At 39.1% G+C, this 23,673-nt stretch overlaps 1 protein-coding gene across 1 annotated transcript in view; it reads left to right on the top strand.

Annotated features, from left to right (window-relative positions):
- TTC27 (tetratricopeptide repeat domain 27) overlaps positions 1 to 23,673 on the top strand; it is a 187,915-nt gene that overhangs the window by 101,542 nt on the left and 62,700 nt on the right. The window contains exon 12 of the mRNA XM_053891008.1: positions 4,247 to 4,369. Coding sequence (XP_053746983.1) covers positions 4,247 to 4,369 — 123 coding nt within the window. The remainder of the gene's footprint in view (positions 1 to 4,246; positions 4,370 to 23,673) is intronic.

The raw sequence follows: 23,673 nt of genomic DNA, 5'->3' as shown, positions 1-23,673 counted from the left end.
TTTTCAAAGTAACTTTTAAAAAAAAATTTTTTTTTTAACGTTTATTTATTTTTGAGACAGAGAGAGACAGAGCATGAACAGGGGAGGGGAAGAGAGAGGGAGACACAGAATCCGAAACAGGCTGCAGGCTCTGAGTGGTCAGCACAGAGCCCGACGCGGGGCTCGAACTCACGGGCTGCGAGATCATGACCTGAGCCTAAGTCAGACGCTTAACCGACCAAGCCACCCAGGCGCCCCCAAAGTAACTTTTTATATTTAAAAGCCTTTTTGAGGGTGCCTGGGTGCTCAGTTGGTTAAGTGTCTGACTTCGGCGCAGGTCATGATCTCGTGGTTTGTGAGTTCTAGCCCTGTGTTGAACTGTCTGCCATCAGCACAGAGCCCGCTTCAGATCCTCTTTCCCCCTCTCCCTGCTCACATGCACTCTCTGTCTCTCTCAAAAATAAATAAACATTAAAAATTATAATAAAATAAAAGCCCTTTAGGACCTTTTACCAGATAATGAACCTTTAACCAAGTTGTTTACCAAAACAACTTAAAGCATTTGTTTCTTGCTCTATATTGTGAGATACCCTTGACTACTTTCCTTGTTCTGAGATATGAAAATACCTAGCATAGCTCCTAGAGCTCCAGATTGGGATTGAGATTCAGGACTTTGTCTCATGGTTCTCCTGGCTATGGTGTGGTTCCCCTATTTTGTAAAATTTTTAGCACTGAAGGCAACCTAGGTACCTGGTCCAGTTTCTTAATATTACAAAGACGCCCAAACTGAGGCCCCGTCCAGTTGACTATTATTTTCCAATGTGGATCACACAGCTGTTCAGAAAGTAGATCTCCCATTTCCCAGTTTTAGTCTGGTTTCCCTCCTTTCCTTATTGGAAAGGTGTAATTAAAACCAGCTTTTACTGCTTACTTAGTATGATATCAGCATGCATTTTGTTCTACATTTTGCACACATTATAATATTTTATTGGAACAATTTTGTGAAATATTCTCATTTTATAGATGAGGAAGCTATGGCACTGAGAAGTTAGTAAGTATTGTCATTTTAGCTAGCTTTCTGTCCTCTCTGTCATGGATTATGCACATAGGTGGTGATTTAGAATTATAAATGCCAACCCACCATTCAGTGACTCTGAATCCCCATTAGATTTTTTGGAGTGTGTCTTTTTTTTTTTTTTTTTGAGAGAGAGAGGGCGCAAGTGAGCGAGGGGTAGAGAGAGCGAGAGCAAGAGTGAGAGCGAGTGAGAGAGAGAGAGAGAGAGAGGAGGAGAGAGGGGGAGAGAGGGGGAGAGAGAAGCAGGGCTCCACCCAGGGCTTGTGTTTTTACCCGAAGTGGAGCTTGTGTTCACTCGAAGTGGGTTTCAAGTTCTCCTGATGTGGGTCTCGAACTCACGAACTGTGAGATCATGACCCGAGCCGAAGTCAGATACTTAATGACTGAGCCAGCAGGTGCCTGAGTATGTCATACAAGCACAGGGTAAACTAGGGAATTTATTACACATTGGAATTCACTTTGTCTGTTGAAGGCGTCTCAATATAATGGGAAAATAAAGAGCTTTGTTATATTATCCTAAAAGGAATACCTTCTTTAGCAAGAAGGTGTTAACAGCTGGAACTTTTTGGCATGTTTTTGACCCTGATCTGTGAAATTTGTTAAGTGCTTTGTACTGTGTGGTTTGTGGTGGATAAATATTTCAGATTCTGAGCCATTATTATGACAAAACATGTATGTTGAGGATATAGCTTTCAATCTGTTTCCTAACAGAAGCATTAGGAAAATTAAGTACTGTTCAAATAGAATTTAGATGAAATGTTTATTTTATCTGCTTAGGAAGCTGTGGATTTTAGGATCTTTACTTTATCTTTAGATAAACATCCTCTTTCATTAACAGATTAAATAATTTTTTTCTTTCTATAATTATAGGGAGTAAAGATCAAAAAATAATAGCATAGTTTATTGTAAAAAGAAACTGTCTTTATTCTGTCACTAGCTAGCCATAACAATTTAGATGCCATAACTTTCCTCATCCATTATAATGAGATTAAACTGCTTACTACATGAGCACAAAGATTTATTCCAGCACCCACATATTATGTTCAACTTTATAAAATGTCCAAATATATTAAATAGCCAAATTCTCCAAAATTCATGGCATAAGGAAGAATTAGAACATTCCCTTTATTTATTTTGTTAATATATTAGCTTATAAGTTTCAGGTATATTTCATATTACTTTCTAATTTTGTCAACCCAGATTTTCCATATCCTTTGGCTTCTTAACTCTTAAATACATATTGAATTTTGAAAGAATACTAAAGCTGTATTGAAGAGAAAAGAACACAGTTCTCACTAATATGAAACCATATAGTATTCACGAACCTCACCTACTTTTTTTTTTTTTTTTTTAAAGTAAGCTCTATGCCCAACGTGGGGCTTGAACTAATGACCCTGAAATCAAGAGTTGCATGCTCTACTGACTCAGCCAGCCAGGCACTTTTTAAACCTTTCTAATATTTTTCCTGTTCTTGGAGGATGAACTATTTATAAACCACAATATGTTTATCTTTTGATATGTTTAACCTTCACTGACCTTGCCACAACTTGCCCCCTTTTCATCTGCCAAGGGCTGGGAAATAAAGTAAGTTTTTTAGAATGTGCTTAAAATAAATCTAAGTAGACCTGAATGAAAAAGACCCAGAGATGCTTTCATGAATGAAGTACACAAATGCTAGTGCATAGATTTATGTCATTTATATCGACTGCTTAGTTTTTATTATTTGTTTGAGTTCAATTTCATTTTTTTCCACTTTAAGATATAATTGACATAAAACGTTGCATTAGTTTTAGGTATACAACATAATGATATGTCTATATATTGTGAAATGGTCACCACATTGAGTTTAGTTAACATCCATCCCCTCACATAGTTACACATTTTTTTTCTTGTGATGAGAACTTTTTAAGAGCTATTTTCTTAGCAGCTTTCAAACATACACTACAGTGTTGTTAACTGTAGCAGCATGCTGTACATTACCTCCTCAGAACTAACTTCTAACTGGAAGTTTGTATTTTTTGACCACCTTCATCCATTTCCCCCATCCTCACCCACCACTTCTGACAGCCACCAGTCTGTTCTGTTTCTGTGAATTTTTTTTAGATTCTTCTTATAAATGAGATCATGTTGGGGCGCCTGGGTTGCTCAGTTGGTTAGGTGGTGACTGACTTCGGCTCAGGTCACGATCTCACAGTTTGTGAGTTCGAGCCCCGCATCGGACTCTGTGCTGATAGCTCGGAGCCTGGAGCCTGCTTCGGATTCTGTGTCTCCCCCTCTCTGTACCCCTCCTCTGCTCATGCTCTGTGTCTCTCAATAATAAATAAATGTTAAAAAAATTAAAAGAAAAATGAGATCATGCTCTATTTATTTTTCTCTGACTTATTTAGCATAATGCCCACCAGGTCCATCCATGGTGTCACAGATGGCAAGATAGCATTCTTTTTTATGGCTGAATAATATTCCTCTGTGTGTGTGTGTGTGTGTGTGTGTGTGTGTGTGTGTACACGTACATGTACACTACAATTTCTTTTACCCATTCATCCCTTGATGAACACTTGGGCTGCTTCTATGTCTCAGTTATTGTAAATAATGCTATAATGAACATGGGGGTGGAGATATTCTTTCAAGTTAATATTTTCATTTTCTTTGGATAAATGCCCAGAAATAGAATTGCTGGATCATAGGGTAGTTCTATTTTTAATTTTTTGAGGCACCACCATACTGTTTTCCATGGTGGCTGCACCAGTTTACATTCCCACCAACAGTACATGAGGATTCCCTTTTCTCCACGTCCCTGCCAACAGTTATCTTTTTGATACCAGCCATTCTGAACTAGAGTTTTTAAACCTTGATTTCTTGGATCTCAGCTTTACAAATCAGATTGTAACAAAATCTCTAGGCGAGAAGGAAATACTGATTTTGCTTTCTAAATTATTCTGAGTTCTTGGGAAAAATTGATATATTGAGTATTTTGAAAGTTTCTGTACTGTTTTTTAATTTCTTACCCCCTTGCTACAGTAGAGGCAAGTATTAAATCATTGTAAATTTCTAATTAGTAGAGGTCAAATTGTAGAAATGGTGTGTTTATTACAGTAAGTGGACCCTTAAATTGGCAGATTGGATACATGTGCAAGTCAAATGGGAGTCTCTTTACATAAAGAAATGTTCATTATTTTAACTTCATTCTTACAGCGCCAACTTGCAAGTCTTCTCTTTGAGTTGGGATGCACAAGTTCAGCCCTTCAGATATTTGAGAAGCTAGAGATGTGGGAAGATGTTGTCATTTGTTATGAGAGAGCCGGGCAGCACGGAAAGGTATGTCAAAGGAACATGGCGTACACTCGCGAGAGCCTTCCGTTTGGGGGCTTCTTTCTTGCTTTGCTTTGTTTCTCTAAGCCCACTTTTGCTAGTACTTGAGTTACATTCTTTTTTTTTTTTTTTCTTTTTCTCACTTTTCCCCCAGAAATCTTTTTAATGTTTCCTCTCGTTTTTGTTGGGGCACATAATTTTATGTGTATGCATGTGTGTGTATATGTGAAAGAGAAGAGCAGGCCAAAATTGATACGATGTGTGTTTAAGAATGAATAATGAAAGCATTAAAGACTCTGCAGTTTGGTCTCTTTCCTTTACTAACTCTCCTCCTGAGGACAATTTCAAAGTGAAATATTAGGAATTATTTAAGCATCACTGGGCTGCCTGGTGATCAGAGTTTGTGGGGCTGAAGGAAAGTACCTGGGAGGGAGAGCAGCTGGCTTGGCCTATAGAAGATCCGAAGGGTGTGGCCTCCCGCCCTCCTTGGGGCAGAAGAATTGTTAAGTGTGTCACGCACATTTAATACCACCCTTAAATTGGCCAAAGAGGGAAAATGTTGCAGTGTTCATATCTGTTATTTATTGTTTTTTCCCCTCATAAATGAAGAGAATTTTTAAAAGAACAAGGAGCTCTGCGTTGGGAGTATCTGTTGAAACTGACACATTGAAGTCATACGTTAATTTTGGATTAAACTTTTAAATGACTACATTTCTATCATAAGTACAGTCCACAACAGAGTACAACCCACACATCGGTTCATTTATTTCTACAGCCAACCTTTTGCCATCACCCTGAAAAAAAGAAGTAATGGCACAAGTACACGTGTGTCTGTTTCTTAAATACCTTCCTAAGCATGTCTTATTTTAGACTAGTAGTAAAAGTTACACTCCCTTCACTAATCACCAATGGCAGTGAAGGTAGCTCTGAGTTGTACTGGCGTAAGGAGAAACCAGCATGGAAATAAAATTTTATTGTAGAAGATTATAGAATTTTAATATTTTCATCCCAGGAAAGAACTCCATAATCATCCGTTCCAATTCCCTCCTTTTTGAAATGGAAAGGAGTCTCTAGTGATTTGCCTCAGGTCACAAAGCTGGTTATTGATTGTTAGCTTGAGAGCCCCCCTGGCGCGGTGGTTAGAAGCAGAGCCTCTAGGCCCAGGCTGTGCGAATTAAGCGCTAGTCTTGCCACGTGCTCGCCTTGTGCTATTGGGCGAGTTACCCATGCCCGCCCCCCTCCCCATGCCTCAGTGTCCTCACCTAGTGGGACTTAATCAACCTACGCTACAGGTTTTCATGATGTAACCTACGTAAAGACATAGAATGAATGGTCCTTTCCTTACAGGGATATGTGAGTGTTGGCTGCTATTACTGCTCTGTTCTAAGACACTTTTTTTTTTTTTTCCCTCACATTTTAACATCTCTGGCTGTATCTGACACTTGATGGCATCTTCCAATTGCTGGCTGTCAAGTGGCCATCTGGTCAGCTTGTCTGTGCTTGTCCAGACTTAGTCACAGCTATATTTAGTGTCATCATTTCAATGTGTCATCGTTTCAATAGTGTTATGTACCTGTTGTCATTGCTACATAGGGTGGATTTAATCGCCATTTAGAATATCTTCAAAAAGATTTTATTATGATTTGGCCTTGAAACAAAAAAGTTATTGAACACACAGAAAAGGACAGAAGCAAAGTAGAGAGATGTTAAGTTTGGTAGTTGTGAAGTAAACTGTTGCCTTTAGAGAAATCACCACAGTTTCATTTACTTTTCTTTAAAAATAACAACTAAGTGCTTTATGGGAGCCAGGAAAGGATGACACCCCTAAGTAAATGAAACTATGTTTTGTATGGAGATGTGTGAAAAAAGTTGTCATTTAAAATGTCAGGCAATGTATGGAAGGCAGGAAGAATTGCCAAATTTTTCTGAATGATTTATTTTATAAAAGTATCAGAACAATGAGAGGCTGATGTGATTCCTTCAAGGCATTATGTCATCATGTGATTGAAAGCATTTTTTTATTAGTTAAGAGTTTTATGATTGGTAGTATCCCAGATTTAATGAAATATAGTATGTTTCTTCGAGGGTTTAAATATCTATAAGCTGCCACTTAAAGCAGTGCTCAGGTGTTTAACAAAGGAGTCGATGGATGGATGAGTATCCGCCTCCCAGTCTGATGCACTTCCCATTGTGTTCTTCACTGTGGTAGTCTCTTCCGTTGGCCAGTAAAGAAATAAACAAACTAGGGGCCCCTGGGTGGCTCAGTTGGTTAAGTGTCCGACTTCAGCTCAGGTCGTGATATCATAGTTCATGGGTTCGAGCCCCGCATCAGGCTCTGTGCTGACAGCTCAGAGCCTGGAGCCTGCTTCAGATTCGGTGTCTCCCTCTGTCTCTGACCCTCCCCAATCTCTCTCTCTCTCTCAATCTCTCTCTCTCTCTCTCAAAAATAAACATTAAAAAAATTAAAAGAAAAAGAATGAATAAATAAACTGTATGTAAAATTAGGGTAGTTTTTGAAATAGTGATTTTTGAGATAATTAAGTTGAATTAAGTTGAATTAAGTTGATAATTAAGTTGTTGAATCACAAGCACCCAGGTATATTTTGAAATATATGTAAATATATGTAAATATATTTTGAAATTTATGTAAATATTTTTAAAAAGTGTGGAAAGCAGAGACTCTCTCAGAGCAGAAGAAAAAAACTAAGGAATCCATCCCTTTCAGAGAAAGGATTTGACTCTGTCCCCCAAAGTAATTGTAGAATTAATATATTTTTTAATTGGCACATGACCTTGTAAGCATTGTCTTATGTTCATGATAAATTCTCATGTTTCTGGTTACTCTAGAAAATGTGTGTCTTTTTTCTAGGAATGCACGGTCATTTACTTTGTCTTAAAGTCTTTTGTGAGTTTCAGCCAAACATCCCTCAAATTTTTTATTTTAAAAGTTGATTTAGCATTTCATTTGTCACATAAAAGACTTACCTTACCTTTTATTCTTATGTTATATTTGCTGATCAGTTTAACCATAGACCCTAAAAAAGTTTTGCTTTAAGCTGGAAGCAAATGTTTTATTTCTAAAACAGCCGAGATTCTGTTCGTGTTTGGTCGTGTGCCAATAGTTGTCACCACATTTGATTTAACTAGAAGTTTGTGAAATTTTAATCCTTCCATTTAGTGCTTAACGGCATAATTTATTTTTAAAAGGCAAATTCGGAAAAGTATCTAATTCTAATTATTGTGTTCTGGTGCTCGCACCCTATTATTGTAGGGTCTCAGACTTTCTAATTTAGATACTCCTTAACAGAAATTCTCATTATTTAATGACCATTGGCAAAATAGCTTAGATTAATTTTGCCTGACCTTGGGATCAGACCTGGTTCTCATCTGTTAGCATTTATTTTTTTTAAAGTTATCTGGCACACTTCTAGCAGTTTCCCCAAGCCTATGGACAAATTCTTATTTTGGTGTGCAGATTTGATCCCTAAATGAAAGACAAAGACTGAGTTGGTATAAACTGCCTGCAGAAGACGGGAAGGGAGTGGAATGACAAGGATTAGGACCTCTCTTTTTTTCTTGAAACAAGGCTTACCTGAGATTACATAGCCTTATTTTTTATTTTGCTGTGTTTGCAGATCATTGTAGCCATAGGCTCTTAAAAACTTTTCCTTTAAGTTATAAGTAAATGTTTTACTTCTAAAACAGCTGAGACTATTTTAGCAGTTGGTTTGGGTTTTTGGGGAGATGGGAGGTAGGTTTCTAAAAAAAGGTTCTAAAATAGTTTCTTTATATGATGTAAAGTATTTCCTGCAAACTCTTTTCCCACACTGCAGCCAGAGTGATCTTCCTAAAAAACAAATCTGATCAGGTCACTCCCACTCTTCAGTCACTTCCCTTTGTCTCCAGGATTAAGTCAGAGCTCTTTAGCATGAATGGTTTACTGACCACTTCGTGATCTGACTCCTGCTTACATTGCTAACTGCTTTGTCCCCCTCTTTTATCTCTGCTTCATCCCCCTTTGTACTTGCTCATTGAGGTTGTGTTCAAAGTTCCATCAGGACGAAACTGCTTGTCATTTCTTGACTTTGCAGCATTGTTTCGCCTCAGGACCTTTGTATGTGCTATTGTCTGTCTAGAACTTGTCCTCCTTCAGCTCACTCCTACTTATATTCTTCAGGTTTCTCCTTGGTGATTACTTTCCACAGTGAGCTTTCCCTGCTACCTCCCTCTCAGATTTGGGGGTGTTTTCCTGTGTGCTTCTATGGCACCCAACATTATTCTGATTTCCCCTTTCCTGGTTTACTTCACGTACTAAACTGTAAGCTGTTTTAAGAACCAGACTTGTGTCTATAGTATTTACAGTGGTCTTCCCAACACCTAGCATGGGCCTGACACATGGTGAGTCCTCAAAAATATTTGCTAAATGAATGGCTTGTAGCAATTCATTATGAATAGTTACTGCATTGAAACAAATCTCCAAGTAGAGACTATACTCCCTTTGGGCTTTACATGTGGCAAAAGAAACCTCTCCAACTCTTGCCATGTATTCTCTCTCCAAAAACGAATTATGAGATCTCTCTCCTCCCATTTTAATCTTTTACCTTTAGGAATAGAAGCAGGTGCCTTCAAGAAATTTATTCTTGCTTAGTAGATGCTAGACACTGGGGGAGCATGCTGTTATTATGTAGCACAATATTTTGAGTGCCTCTTTCGTACTGCGTACTTCATGTAATTATTATTTGTCACTGTCATGTACTATTTATAAAACATACAAAGTGTGAATTGTTTCTGCCACTTTACTGATTAGTCCTAGTAAGCAGTTTTTGGAATCTGAGCTTAGACCTTCCTCTTCTCTTAAGCCCTCAGTCCTTTCTCCCCCGTGCCTCTCGCTGGAGTTGTTATTAATTCCTTAAAAATTAGGTGTTCGATTTGTAAGACAAAACCTGCCGTTGTGCCCACTTGAATGAGAAGAATAGGCAAACTTACTGAACGTACCCTGTAAGTTGGTAAGGCAAAATAGGACATGAACAGCTAATTGGATAACTAAGGCTGCTTTTAATTATTCTGTCTTATCTTGGACCTGAAGGATTTATGTTGGCAAGTACCTTCAGAAAATCAAGCCAGAGCATGGTGTTGTCACACACATAAATGTAAAAAGCAATTAGTGAGCACTTGTCTCCGTGAGAGACTGAACAGGACTAGGCACCAGCGCACCTAGAAGAAGTCTAGCTGGGAGCAACCCACTGGGGAGGGATGAAGCGTTCTGCACTTTTCACCTCTCAGTTGCTGTTCAAAGGACAAGAATTTAGACTAGGCACAAACGGCCTTTCTGCTAGGATTACCCCTGGCCAGCCATATGGTGCTATCTTAGCTCTGCCCTGTCATCCTTAGTCACCGTGTTAAGGACAGTAGAACACCTTTCCAGTAGCCATTCTCCCTGCCTTTGTAGAGCCCACCTCTGGAATAGTGAAAATCAGAATCCATTTTCGCTCTCTGCTGCCAGGGAAAAGACTGGAATTAAGCTCTGTCCAAAGTTGTTGAGTTATATGCACACACTCACACAAACACATTTTTTTTTTTTTTAAGCCTGAGGCTTTTGTCAAGTGGCCAAATCTGACTATTAGTGTGACCTTAAATTCTTAGCCTACGTTTTTCCACCCCCTTGGAATAAACCTCTGGCCATTAGGCCTAATCCTGTCATTTCTGTAGTCTTCAAAGATACTCTTTATAGTTAGTACCACATCTGGGTTTAAAGCTCATTTTCGCCCCTTCATTCTTTGCCAGGAGAGCTTCTTAGAGTTGTTGCTCTGCTGATTCACAACTGCCTGTAATGACCAGATGTAATGTCAGATGAGGGCCAGGCCACACTTATCACACTTTATAATTATTAATGCCTTTCGCTCATTCACAAAATCAAGGCATAAATCACAGCCAGCAGGGGTAGTTTGTTTTGATAATTCCTCTGACTCAAGGATGAATGATTTTCCTCAACTGTTTTATCTTCGTTTTCACCAGGGATTGAACTTCACTTTTACCCATATCCTTGATCAGATACAAGAAGCTCCTTTTAGGCCATCGGTTTCATTTCTCAGTATTTTTAGTCCCAACAAGAGTCATTTCCTAGGTGTGACTCCTTGGGTTATAAGGGTCTGTTAAATTCAGATTCTGCTATATGACCTCTCTGTCAACTAGAATAAACTTGTTGTTAGGTCCTAATTTAGTCATACTTAGTACTGATGTCGGCCAGAGCACATCCTGTAAAGGAGTTCTTCCTTTGTTCTCAATGGGAAGAATCTTTTATGTCTTTATTTAGAATCTGAAGACGCTTAGAAAACACCAGGAGCCCTTTGTGACTTTAGTGTTAGTTTTAGTTAAATTCATCCAACATTTATAGAGCACCTACAGTGTGCCCGGCAGTGGTATACCAAAGATGATTACGAGACAGAACTTCCCTCCAAAGAGCTTATAGTTTGATAGTACAGATGTACATGAGGAGAATACTTTAGCCTAAGATAGCAGGTGCTAAGATGGAAGTATGTACAAATTCCAAATTTTATTTGGCGATTGTATCGAGAGCTAAATATTTCTCCCTGTGCCTTCCTGTAAGGCAGCAGTAGTCCACTCAGTTTGTATCTTGTACAGACTTTTTCTCTGAGATCTCTAGCATCTCCTCCTGTGACTCTACACGCTTTCATAAAAAAATGATATTTGGTTGAAATTAGCCTTATGTGGAAAACTTTAACCTTGTAATAATCAGTAGTCTTCTCCTTTGACCTCGCTTCCTCCAGTCCTGTTGGCTCAGTTACGTCAGTCACTTACTCAACAATTGACAACAGCACTTCTACTGTTGGAGAAACTATTAAGCAGTTCACCAATGAGATTATTTACAGAAAATGTTGATGTTCCTAGAAGCTGTTTCCAGTTCACTTCCTTCTTTCTAGTAGGGAAACCCCAAGCATCTTACTTTCTAATCTGGTTTTCCAAAACGAGTTGAGAAAGAGCACAAACATTAGTTTAGGGCTTACTGTGTGCCTGACAAAAAGCTAGGTACATTTCACATCTAGTTCTTGTAGGTAAGGTGCACATGAAGAACAGACTCTCAAAATATTAACCTGCTCAGGGTCCTACATTTTGTAAGTAAAACTAGCATTTGAACTGCCTTTCTGACTAAAGGCACCTGTGTTCTTGAAGATCTTCTTCCTATACCTGGAAGTCTGTAGACTGGATTATGCAACACAGTTTTCTAGGGACATGGTAGGACTCTTATGGTTGTAAGAGAACCAACATATATTACCTTAGGCAAAAAAGGGAATTTATTGGTTCATGCAACTGAAAATTCTAGTAGACCTGGCAAAATAGCTGTATCCAGGGGCTGAGGTGATATCGTCATGGTTTTGAGGCTCTCTTGATAAGGCAGATAATATCGCCACAGGAGGCTCAAGCTTAATAATCCCAGTAGGGAAATATAGTCAATTCCATGACTCTAACACAGATATTCTAATAAAGACTTAGGGGCCAAAGTCATGGGCCCTGACCTCCAGTAGGCCCCACATGAGCCATATGGAAGGGGTTCCCCTCAGAGAACAGGAGTTACTATTATCAGAAGATCAGAAAAGGGATACTGAGTAGGAAAAAGAGCAATTGATGTCCACTATAGGGTGGGAGTTTAATGCTCTAAATCTGTTGTTATGAGAAGTATTTTGTTTGGCTTACACAGTATTTTGAAAAAAATTAAACATTTTCAGGTAGTTTCTTCTAGGCTTCATCTAGGCTTCTAGGCTTCTAGGCTTCTTCTCTTGGCTTCTCTTAAATGATGTGGAAACACAAGGCCAAATTCCCACATTATTGTTCTAACTGGCATTCCTTCTTTTATGGGCTCACTCCCCAGCCTGCTTCATTCATTCTCAATAATTGCCAAGGATCTCTGGGCATTTGAGCATGGGACCCTTGCTCTAAGCAGTGCAGATTACCAGTGCAGGTATCAGGAAGTGGAGCGTTAGTCCAGCCATAATTGTAGCTTCTGCTTAAGCCTCAGCCACATGTCATTTTATACTGAGATTCACTGTGTGTAATTATTTCTAAAAAAAAAAAAAAAATTGTATTAAAAATACTAATTAGTTTTTTTCAATTACAGAATAAAATAGTTTATTGCAGCAGCCTAGATAATGTATGTATGTATGTGTGAGTAGAGGGATGGTCTTTGCGGTTTGTAGGTGACAAGATTCTTGCAAGCAACCCAGCTTAATTGTAGCCAGCTGCCCATTTAAATATGCCTTTTCATGTTTGGGAATGCAGTTTTATCCTATTTAATAGATATTTAGATGACAGATTTCTTGTATTCTGTAAAAATGTACATCTATATTTTCCCGTAGGGAAGTAGCAACCCATAGCCAGAAATACCAAAGCTGTTGCATTCTGTGAAGATTCCTGGCCACCCACATTTTGATATTGCAAAAGAGATATTATAAGCCCTTGTGCTTTATTTATGTTCACTGGGCATATCTATTATAGTTCTTTATTTGACAATGAATTATATAAATCGAGTGGCTAAGTGGAGGAGGGAGGAGCAAATAGAGCATTTTTGGAAAGAGTGAGGAAGAAGACTGAGGAATGCAGGGTGACTAACTGAAGAAAGAAAATATATTGCCTACAAGCTTTGCCCTTGGGAAAGATAATGCTGTTGGCAGGATGAAGAGGTATAAAATCTCAAGGAGAAAGAACTGACTTATCTAATAGAAAAATGTGGGATAGGAATTTGAGGAAAGAAGAGGCCAATTCAGACCAAGCAAGATCACTGCTTTTGTGTTTCTTCTTCAGGAGGCTGCCCCATTCTGGCTCTGTAGACCCATGTTACAGTGAATAAAATACCCAGAATTGAAATTGTTTGGTGACAGGAGTTGCATACCACCCACTCCCTATGTTCCTCATTCTTGTAAGTGTTTATTTAGGTAGATATGAATTGGTGGAGGAAGTATTTGAAATCCTCAGTACCTTAGCATTTACAAATGTGAAGGTTTTCCTGATGGTTATTTAATGTTTCATTTGTGTATTTGTCTTCTTTGCAAGTTTGCCAACACTAGGGCTGTGTTAAATGTCTTCGGACTCTGGTGAATCTTTACAGCCTATACAATATTTGTAGAATGGTAGTTTTAGGTCATGCAGGTGTTTTAAGGGTATGGCTTGATGTTCCGAATCTTGGATCCTATTTTTTTTATAGGGTACCTGTAGAGTATAGTACTCCCTTATAATTCTTTTTATTTCTGTAAGGTTGGTAGCGATTTCTGATCTTTCATTTCTGATTTTAGTAATTTGAATGTAAAGAACCAACTTTTGGTTTGTTTCTCTTTTGTTTTTCTATTCTTTCTTTATTTACACTGACCTTTATTATGTCCTTCCTTCTTTGGATTGAATTTAGTTTTTTTTTTTTTTTTTCCTAGTTTCTTATGGTAGAAGATGAGATGATTGCTTTGAGTTTTTTTTTTTTTCCCCAGTACAGGCATTTACAGCTATAACTTTTCCTCTAAACACTGTTTTCACTGCATCCCATAAATCTTGGCATATTATATTGTTTTTATTTATCTCAAAGTGTTTTTAATTTCCTTATGATTTCTTTTTTGACCTATTGGTTATTAGGCACTGTGTTATTTGATTTCCATGAATTTGTGAATTCCCCAAATATCTCTGTTATTGATTTCTAATTTCATCGCATTGTGGTTGAAGAATGTACTTTGTATGACTTCAGTCCTTTCAAATTTATTGAGACTTGTTTTACAGCCTAAGGTGTAGTATACCCTGGAGAATGTTCTGTGTGTATTCTGCTGCTATTGGGTGGAGTGTTCTTTAGATGTCTTTTAGGCTTAATTAGTTTATAGTGTTATTCTTTTATTTCTATCTTCTGTATAGTTGTTGTATCCATTACTGGAAGTTGGAAAGTGAAGTCTTCATATATTATCAATGAATTGTGTATTTCTTCCTTCAGATCTGTCCGTTTTTGCTTCATGTAACTTGGGGCTCTGTTGTTAGGTGAATATATACTTATAATTATGTCTTCTTGATGGAGTGAATATATATCATTAAAATACCCTTTCCTCATCCTATTAACAATTTTTGTCTGATACTGATAGCCACTCCAGCTCATTTTTGGTTACCGAATGTATGTATGGTGTGTCTTCTTTTCTTTCTTTCCTTTCCTTTTTATTTTCAGCCTTTTTTTCTGTCTGGACTCTAAAGTGTGTCTCTTGTAGACAGCATTTCATTGAATCATTTTTTTAATACTTTCTGCCAATCCCTGGCTTTTCTTTTTAATTTTTTTTAACGTTTATTAAGTTTTGAGAGAGAGAGAGAGAGAGAGAGAGAGCAAGTGGGGGAGGGGCAGAGAGAGAAGGAGACACAGAATCTGAAGCAGGCTCCAGGCTCTGAGCTGTCAGCACAGAGCTGGACGCGGGGCTGGAACCCACAAGCTCTGAGATCATGACCTGAGCCGAAGTCAGAGGCTTAACCAACTGAGCCATCCAGGTGCCCCTAATCCCTGCCTTTGATTGCAGTGTTTAATACTTTTAAATTTAATTACTGATAATGTAGGATATATATTGGCTATTTTGTTATTTTCTATGTTTTATGTGTTCTGTCTTTCCCTATTTCTGTCTTACTTTTGGCTGAATGTGCCATTTTAATTCCTTTGTCATTTTTGCTTTTTTTTTTTTTTAAGTTTTTATTTTTAAGCAATCTCTACACCCAACATGGGGCTTGAACTCACAACCTCAAGGTCAAGAGTCTCATGCTGTATATAGACTGAGCCAGCCAGGCACCACTACTTTTTTTTTTTTTTTTCTTTTTGAGTTATTTTCTTAGTCCTTGTACCAGGAATCATTTAAAATAGCATGTTTTTGGGGCGCCTGAGTGGCTCAGTCGGTTGGGCGGCCGACTTCGGCTCAGGTCGTGATCTCGCGGTCTGTGAGTTCGAGCCTCGCGTCGGGCTCTGTGCTGACAGCTCAGAGCCTGGAGCCTGTTTCTGATTCTGTGTCTCCCTCTCTCTGACCCTCCCCCGTTCATGCTCTGTCTCTCTCTGTCTCAAAAATAAATAAACGTTAAAAAAAAAATTTAAAAAAAAAATAGCATGTTTTTAAAGTGTCTATTAAACCAATCATTGGGCATTCTCAGTGACAGTTTCTGTTGGTTGCTTTTTTTCCTTATGTAATGGCCATACTTTCTTGTTTCTTTGCCTATTTTTGTAATTTGTTGTTGAAAATTGGATGTTTTAAATAATATAATGTGGCAACTCTAGAAATCAGGTTGTTACTGCTGTTTGTGTTCTTTTGTGTTTAGTGACTTTTCTTAACTAATTCTGTAAAATCTGTATGCTTTGTCCGTGTAGCTGCTGAAGTCTCAGGTTGATTAGCTGAATGGTCAACTAATGATTAGACAGGAAGTTCCTTGAATGCCTAAATCAACAAGCCTCCCAGTCTTTGCTGATGGGCTCTGTGTGTGTGTATGTGTGTGTCAGAGCATGCTTCCAACACTCAGCCAGGCAGTTAACAACCCTGCCTTAGCTTTCACTGAGTGCTTGTGCAAAGCCTCGAGTTCAGCCTCAGGTTAGAGCTTAGGGCCTTCTTGGGTCTTTCCTGAACGTGTGTACCATGTTATACATTCATGGCCTTCTGGACTTCCATGAATATGTTGGTGCCTTTCAAAGCTCTTATGTATATCTCATTCCCTTTTTCCACTTTTTTTGGTTAGCCTGTTGTTTGTCCCACTTGTTCTTTACCACTTCAGACAGCTACAGAATTACCAGTTGTCTGTAATTGTTTTTGACAAAGACTTTTCACTGGGCAAACTCAGAGTTAGGTTAAATACAGACAGCCTTGCAAGTTGGAGAAAGGGGAATAGGAACGGTGCAAGTTAAGATCACACAAAGTGGGGCACCTGGGTAGGTGAGTTCGAGTGGGTTCGTGAGTTCGAGTGCCACGCCGGGCTGTCAGCATGGAGTCCGCTTCGGATCATCTGTCTTCCTTTCTCTCTGCCCCTCCCCTGCTTGCACATGCACTCTCTCTCTCAAAAATAAATATAAAAAAAAATGTTTTTAATTAAATAAAATCACACAAAACTTGTTCTTATCAAGATATCACTACTTTTTAAAAATAAACATTCCTTGGATTATTTCAAGTTTTTGGTTAACTTCCAGAATTATGAAAAAGTTGATTCTAAAACTTTTTGTCAGTTTTCTTGTTGCCCTTATGGAGTAGGGAATTTTCAGAGGTTCTTAGACCACTATTTTTGCTGATGTACACCTGTGGAATATAGGAAGAGTACTGAACCTGAAATTAAGGTCCCATTTTTCAACTTAGTATCTTTTGGTTTTGAGCTGGCCAGTTGGCCCATGGGCATATTATTACCTACCTCTCAGACTTACTGTAGGGATTAAATGAAATAATACATTTAACAATATATTGGATAAAAACGAATCTGTAAATCACTGTCAAAGGGGAGGACACATAAGGCATTTAAAAGGCAAAAAAATGAAGAAAAGATTGTATCATTCAAGTTTTGTTTATGGAAGCAGAGCTACTTTGAGTAGTTTTGGGAATAAGGGGCTTACGAAAGGAGTTAGATCTCACACAGATGTGGGAAGAGCCGAGCAACGAAGGTGTGGAAGAGGGAATAGAAGGACCAGGGCAAAATCATTTATCAGTCCACTTGAAGCACTGGCACGAGTGGACAAGTCAGAACTTACCAGGGAGTCTGAGAAGCTGAGCACTTCCAGCCATGAAATGGGGGCGTGAAGGAGGAGCTTGTGGAGAGACCTGTGGAAAGCTGTTGTCTGTATGTGGCTCCCAGCCCTGGGGTCCACAGTGAAATGTCTGCCGGCCGTCCTGGAGCTGCTGTTGGTTGGCAGGGCCTGCAGTCAGAGGCACAAGCTGGATGCAGAGAGCAGAGGACAAGCGGGGGTCTGCAGGACATCTCTGCATCTTGTCTGACACCGTACTTAACCATGACCACCTTCCAAGAGTAAAAGCTGTTGCTTTACTTCTGCCTTTCACATCCCCACCAAACTCCCCCTCTGACCAGCTCTAATGCGAAATTGGGAGGGAAAGGAATTTTAGGAGACACATTTTAGGTTCCAGCTGAAGCAACTTGACATCGCAGTGCATATGACCCGGCAGTGGGTTAGCCCTTTGGCTTGGGGATTTACTTATTTGGAAAGTTCCAAACTACTACTAACAGGTACAGAGTATTTTATATATTATGTTATGTAAAGAAGAGTTTTTGACTTGGGGAAACTTACAATTTCTTTGAAAGAGGCTGAAATATTGAAGCATTCTTAAAACATATGAGAAGAAAAGCAACTAGAAATACGTATTTATTTTCCATATCTTGCTTTATTGAGATGAGTTCCTTAAAGGCAATATATCAAATGAATTTTTGTAAATTGAACATTTCCTAATAACAAGTTACAGTATCAGGAATATGATCATTTCCACTTGGTTTTTGAGTGACATCGGCACACCATTTGTCTGAGTTTTGGAGTATTATTAGCATGATGTCATCAAGGTCCTAGATTGGTGAGGTCTAATGAGATGGGGAGACAGTCAAGGTCCTTGCAGACTAAATTATACCAGAAAAGTGTACTTCTCTCTGTGCTAGTGAAAGCCCACTACATCTGATGTTGTCTGGCTATTAGGTAGAGAAAAATGTATTTACTGTATCAGTACCTGCTTATCATATGTCAGGGGGTGTGATTATTTACTCCAGTAAAGAGATCATGTCTGGAACAGTAGGTATAATTAGAGCCACCATTATATTAAGTTTGTCATAATCTGACATTTTCCAGGACCCATCTATATTCTGCTCAGTCTAAATGGGTCAGTTAAACTGCCTACACTCACACACTTTGCAGTATCTCTCACGTGTTTGAGAGTGGCACACATTTCTGTAGTTTACATAGATATGCAATGGTGCTTTGGGTTTTCTCTTAAGGGGGAGAGTAAGCTTGGGGCTTTCACCTGGCACTTTATTCTGCATTAGTCCTCAATGAAGGCTCTGCTGGTTGTTGGATATATCTAATTCAACTATGTATTCAAGAAGTAGGGAGGTAACCACTGGGTGGGTCCAGAGACTTACTAGGCCTACCGTGGGATAGACTCACTCCCATAAACCCACTAACTCATCATGGTAATATTCTGGGTCCCAGAGGATTATCATTAACTGAGAACCAATCAACCTTGAAAAGACAGGTACAGTATTTCTTTCCCTCCAGGATAGAATTACCCAGCAAATGTTAAAGGTACGTCTTTGAGGGGGGCACATGAGTGACTCAGTCAGTTAAGCGTCCTACCCTTGATTTTAGCTCAGGTCATGATCTCATGGTGCATGGGATCGCGCTCCGCATCAGTCTTTGCACTGACAGCACTTTCTCCTGTTCTCTGTCTCTCCCTGCATTCGCACGCTCTTTTCCGCCACTCCTCTCTCAAAATAAATAAACTTTAAAAAAAATGTTATGTCTTTGGGGAAGACAAGGGAAGAATTATGGTATATGCTAGTTATATTATAGTGGGGTCCTTCCTCACTGGTATTGACTCCTTCATTCCTTCCTTTCTCCTTTCCTCCCTCCGTCCCTCCGTTTCTAATTTTTAAAAAAATGTTTATTTTTTTGATAGTGCAAGTAGGGAAGGGGCAGAGAGAGAGGGAGACAGAGGATATGAAGCAATCTCTGAGCTGACAGCGGCAGCCCAATGCGGGGCTTGAACTCACAAACCACGAGATCATGATCTGAGCTAAAGTCGGATGCTCAACCAATTGAGTTACACAGTTACCCCTCTGATTTTTTTTAAAGAGCCTCTGACTGTGAAATGACTCCAGGATAGGCATTGGGTGAGAAACAATGTTTTAGCATGGTGACCTGGGTCAGACGTCTGACCCCAAACCTAGATTTTTTTTTTTAATGTTATGTAGATCAAGTTTGGACTTAGGTGTACATCTCATTTGGCTTTAAGGCTTGCTGGTGAGTCAGCAACCACCTAAGATCCATGCTAGTTGCACTATTGTAATTATTACTCTGGCTGTTCCTGTTGCAAATGACCATGCTCCTCTATAGAGCTACCCTATAGCTCTGAGGGGTTGAGTGCCATCAGCTGGTCTCTATCTATTCTAATCATCCCCTGAAATCCGGAAGCTCATTTCAACTGAAGGACCTCCCAAGTGTTCCCCCCAGCTTACAGGACATCTATAGCACTTTTAAGGGATGCTAATACTGCCATATACAATGTATTTCTCAAAGTTAAGATGAAAAGAATATCCCCTGGGCCCTCTTGGAGGACATTGGGATGGGTGAACAGGTTGCAAATAATAAATTGACAACAACTTTTTCTTCCTAAGTTGTTAGATTCTTTCCTTCACATCACACCAAGGAATTTCTGGCATCTCAACTTAGTTTTGGCCACTTTTTTTTTTTTTTTCTTCAGTTTTGGCCACATTTGAGTCCAGGTTTTAGCCAAGCAATTGAGCAAATAATTGAGAGCTATCCCCAGCTGCTTGAGTAGTTAGCCTTATGAATCAAATAGTACTGATGAGTACCTAAATTCAGCTGATTAAAATTGTGATCCGCTTTGTCTACGGTCTGTCACCCTTAGAATCTCTTTTTCCGTATGGTCCAAGATTTTCCCTCTCTAGAAAGTAAATACAGTCTTGCAGTTCTCTTTGTGTATAAGTGTGTTTACATGAGTGGAGGCAGTAAGGGATGGAAGGGGTCAGCGATGAGGAGAACTGGCATTCTCTTGCAAGGTACTTCCCTGAGGTACAGTCATTATACTGTCTTTTTTTTTTTTTAATGCTTTTTTTGAGAGAGAGAGAGAGAGAGAGAGAGAGAGCATGAGCAGGGGAAGGGCAGAGAGAGAGAAAGGGAGACACAGAATCTGAAGCAGGCTCCAAGCTGTCAACACAGAGCCCGATTTGGGGCTCGAACTCATGAACTGTGAGACCATGACCTGAGTCACAGTCGGACGCTTAACTGATTGAGCCATCCAGGCGCCCCAGTCATTGTATTGTCTTTAAACAAGGTAGCACTTGTCTTAACAGGTAGGGGAGGACTGCCTCTGCTGGCATAGGAAACTCAGTAGGGTTTGGAGGTTTCTATTTTCAGAAACATCCCGCATGTCCTTACTTAAATTCTTGGGCCTTGCTCCTTCATGGTCAGTGCCCTCTTCTCCTGGCCATGATGAAGTAAGTGGTACTAGAGTAACCCTCTCGTTTTAAACAACCATTGCAGTTATTATTGCTAAGAACCAAGCCACATCAAAACTTCAGTGTCTTAAAACAACAAGAGTCATTTGTTTATCTTGCATTGTTTCTGTGGAACAACTTTAGGAAGGGCTTGACCGGGCCACTTGCGATGTGAGAAAGGTGAGGTGATATAACAGTTAACTCTAAATGAACTTTGATAAATTGAAGATGTGCATGATTACCTCTAGAGCAGTCACTCAAACATAATAAAATGACGGGGCACCTGGGTGGCTCAGTCAGTTAAGCGTCCAACTTTTGATTTTGGCTCAGGTCATGATCTCAGGGTCGTGAGATTGAGCCCTGTGTTAGGCTCCATGCTGAGCATTGAACCTGCTTAAGATTCTCTCTCTCCCTCTCCCTCTTCCCATACCCCATGTACACACATATTTCCTCTCTCTTTCTAAATAAATAAATAAATAAATAAATAAATAAATAAAATGATGTGTGGTTAAAAGGCAATAGAGGAAATAAAACAAATGACTAAAACATATTTGATTAACCCAGTGAGATGCCTTCATTTGCACATAGACCTAGTGAAACTGAGTTTGTCCTGTATTCAGAATTCATGCAGCAGCAATGTCTACATCCGAGTTTTGGCTATACTACCTTGGCAGCTACGAGGAAAAAGAAATCCTTTGAGGCAATCATAGAAATAACTTGCTTCTCTGAACTTGAGGATTTAAAACACTGAATGTCATTTTCTTTCTTTGTGCTATTTGGTGAAATTAGAAGCCACCAACCTACCTCACAGCCTGGTATCTTCAGTGTCCTATCACTTAATTCACAGAAGCCTTTTTTTTTTTTTTTTTAATTTAAATTTTAGTTATTTAACACAGAGTGCAATATTGGTTTCAGGAGTAGAATTCAGTGATATATCACATACAACACCTAGGGCTTATCACAAGTGCTCTCCTTAGTACCCATTACCCAGGGCACCTGGATGGCTGGTTGGTTAAGTGTCCAACTCTTGATTTTATCTCAGGTCATGATCTCACGGTTCATGAGTTTGAGCTCCACATCAGGCTCTGAGCTGGCATTCTGTCTTTCTCTCCCTCTTTCTCTGCCCCTCCCCCCACTTCCATGCACAGTCTCTTGCACGCTCATTCTCAGAATAAATAAACTTAAAAAGATACCCATCACCCATCTAGCCTGTCTCTCACCCACCTCGCTCCATCAACTCTCAGTTTGTTCTTTATCATTAAGAGTTTCTTGGGGTTTGTTTCCCTCTCTCCTCTCTCCCTGCTTCCCATATATTCATCTCTTTTGTTTCTTAAGTTCTATATATGAATGAAATCAAATGATATTTGTTTTTCTCTGATTGACTTATTTTGCTTGACATAATACATTCTAGCTCCATCCACATCGTTGGAAATGGCAAGATTTCATTCTTTTTTTGATAGTTGAGTAATATTCCATTGTGTGTGTGTATGTGTATATATATAAATATATATGTGTGTATACACACACACACCCCACATCTTCTTCATCCATTCATCAGTCGATGGACATTGGGGCTCTCTACATAGTTTGGGTATTGTTGATAATGCTGCTATAAACATCAGGGTGCATGTACCCCTTTGAATCTGTATTTGTGTATCCTTTGGGTAAATACCTAGTAGTGCAATTGCTGGATCATAGGGTAGTTCTATTTTTAGTTTTTTGAGGAACCTCCATACTCTTCTACAGAGTGGCTGCACCAATTTGCATTCCCACCCACAGTGCAAGAAGGTTCCCCTTTGTCTGTGTCCTTGCCAACACCTGTTATTACTTGTGTTGTTAATTTTAGCCATTCTGACAAGTGTGGGGTGGTATCTCATTGTGGTTTTGATTTGTATTTTCCTGATTAGTGATGTTGAGCATCTTTTCATGTGTCAGCCATCTGGATATCTTCTTTGGAAAAGTGTCTATTTGTGTCTTCTGCCCATTTCTTCACAGGGTTATTTGTTTTTTGGGTGTTGAGTTTGTTCTTTATTGATTTTGAATACTAACCCTATGTCATTTGCAAGTATCTTCTCCCATTCCGTTGGTTGCCTTTTAGTTTTGCTAATTGTTTCCTTTGCTGTGCGGAAGCTTTTTATCTTGATGAAGTTCCTATACACAAAACCTTACATTAGGTAGGAGCTTTATTCTAAGCTCCCACAGGTGATAATTTAAGAAATTCTTTCATCACTGGATATCATGGAGCACCAGTGCCAGACCCTCTCATGATCACTGCCTCCTCATGCCTTCAGATCCAACCACATCAGATAACTAATCACAAATTTTTATTTTCTGCAGGGGCAGCCTTCTGAATTTCTGGGAGGGTTTGGGTTTCAAGTTTCAATGCCATATTGCCAGGAGAAGTGCCTTCAACTACACTATAAGATCATGTCAGCAAAAATTCCACTGTGGCTATAGTCTGTTATGTGTAATTCGGTTGAATACATATATGTGTATATGTAAATATACCTGTGTTGGGTACTTATATAGACAACTTATAAAATTATGGTTAGAACAGTAATAACTATTGTATCATTGTAGAGGTTTCACATGAATTATATTTTAAAATTTCATATGTATTTTGGCTATTTGGGATTTATAACTCTTTTTGCTTAGGAACTGTTTTATAAATTCTGGTTCCACTTTCAGACCAGGCCTAAAAAGCCTGCATAGCCCATACTGTATCAGAAATGCAGATAGGGCGCCTGGGTGGATCAGTCAGTTGAGCATCCAGCTTCGGCTCAGGTCATGATCCATGGATTGTGGGTTTGAGCCCCATGTCAGGCTCTGAGCTGTCGGCACAGAGCCTGGAGCCTGCTTCGGATTCTGTGTCTCCCTCTCTCTCTGCCCTTCCCCACTCATACTCTGTGTGTGTCTCTCTCTCTCAAAAATAAACATTAAAAATTAAAAAAAAAAAAATAAAGAAATGCAGAGAAGCCAGCATCCAAAGACACTTTTATAAGCACAGTCGTCTTTTAGAATGTTTCCCCAAAATTAGACTAGTTAAGAATTCTAGCTGGATGCAACCTAAAGCAAATCAAATACATCCACTTTGA

The sequence above is a fragment of the Panthera pardus genome, unplaced genomic scaffold (assembly GCF_024362965.1).
Source record: "Panthera pardus isolate Hobbes unplaced genomic scaffold, ASM2436296v1 HiC_scaffold_26, whole genome shotgun sequence".
NCBI lineage: Eukaryota > Metazoa > Chordata > Mammalia > Carnivora > Felidae > Panthera > Panthera pardus.
The sequence above is the reverse complement of the archived record's forward strand: the minus strand, read 5'-3'. Positions and strand labels throughout refer to the sequence as shown.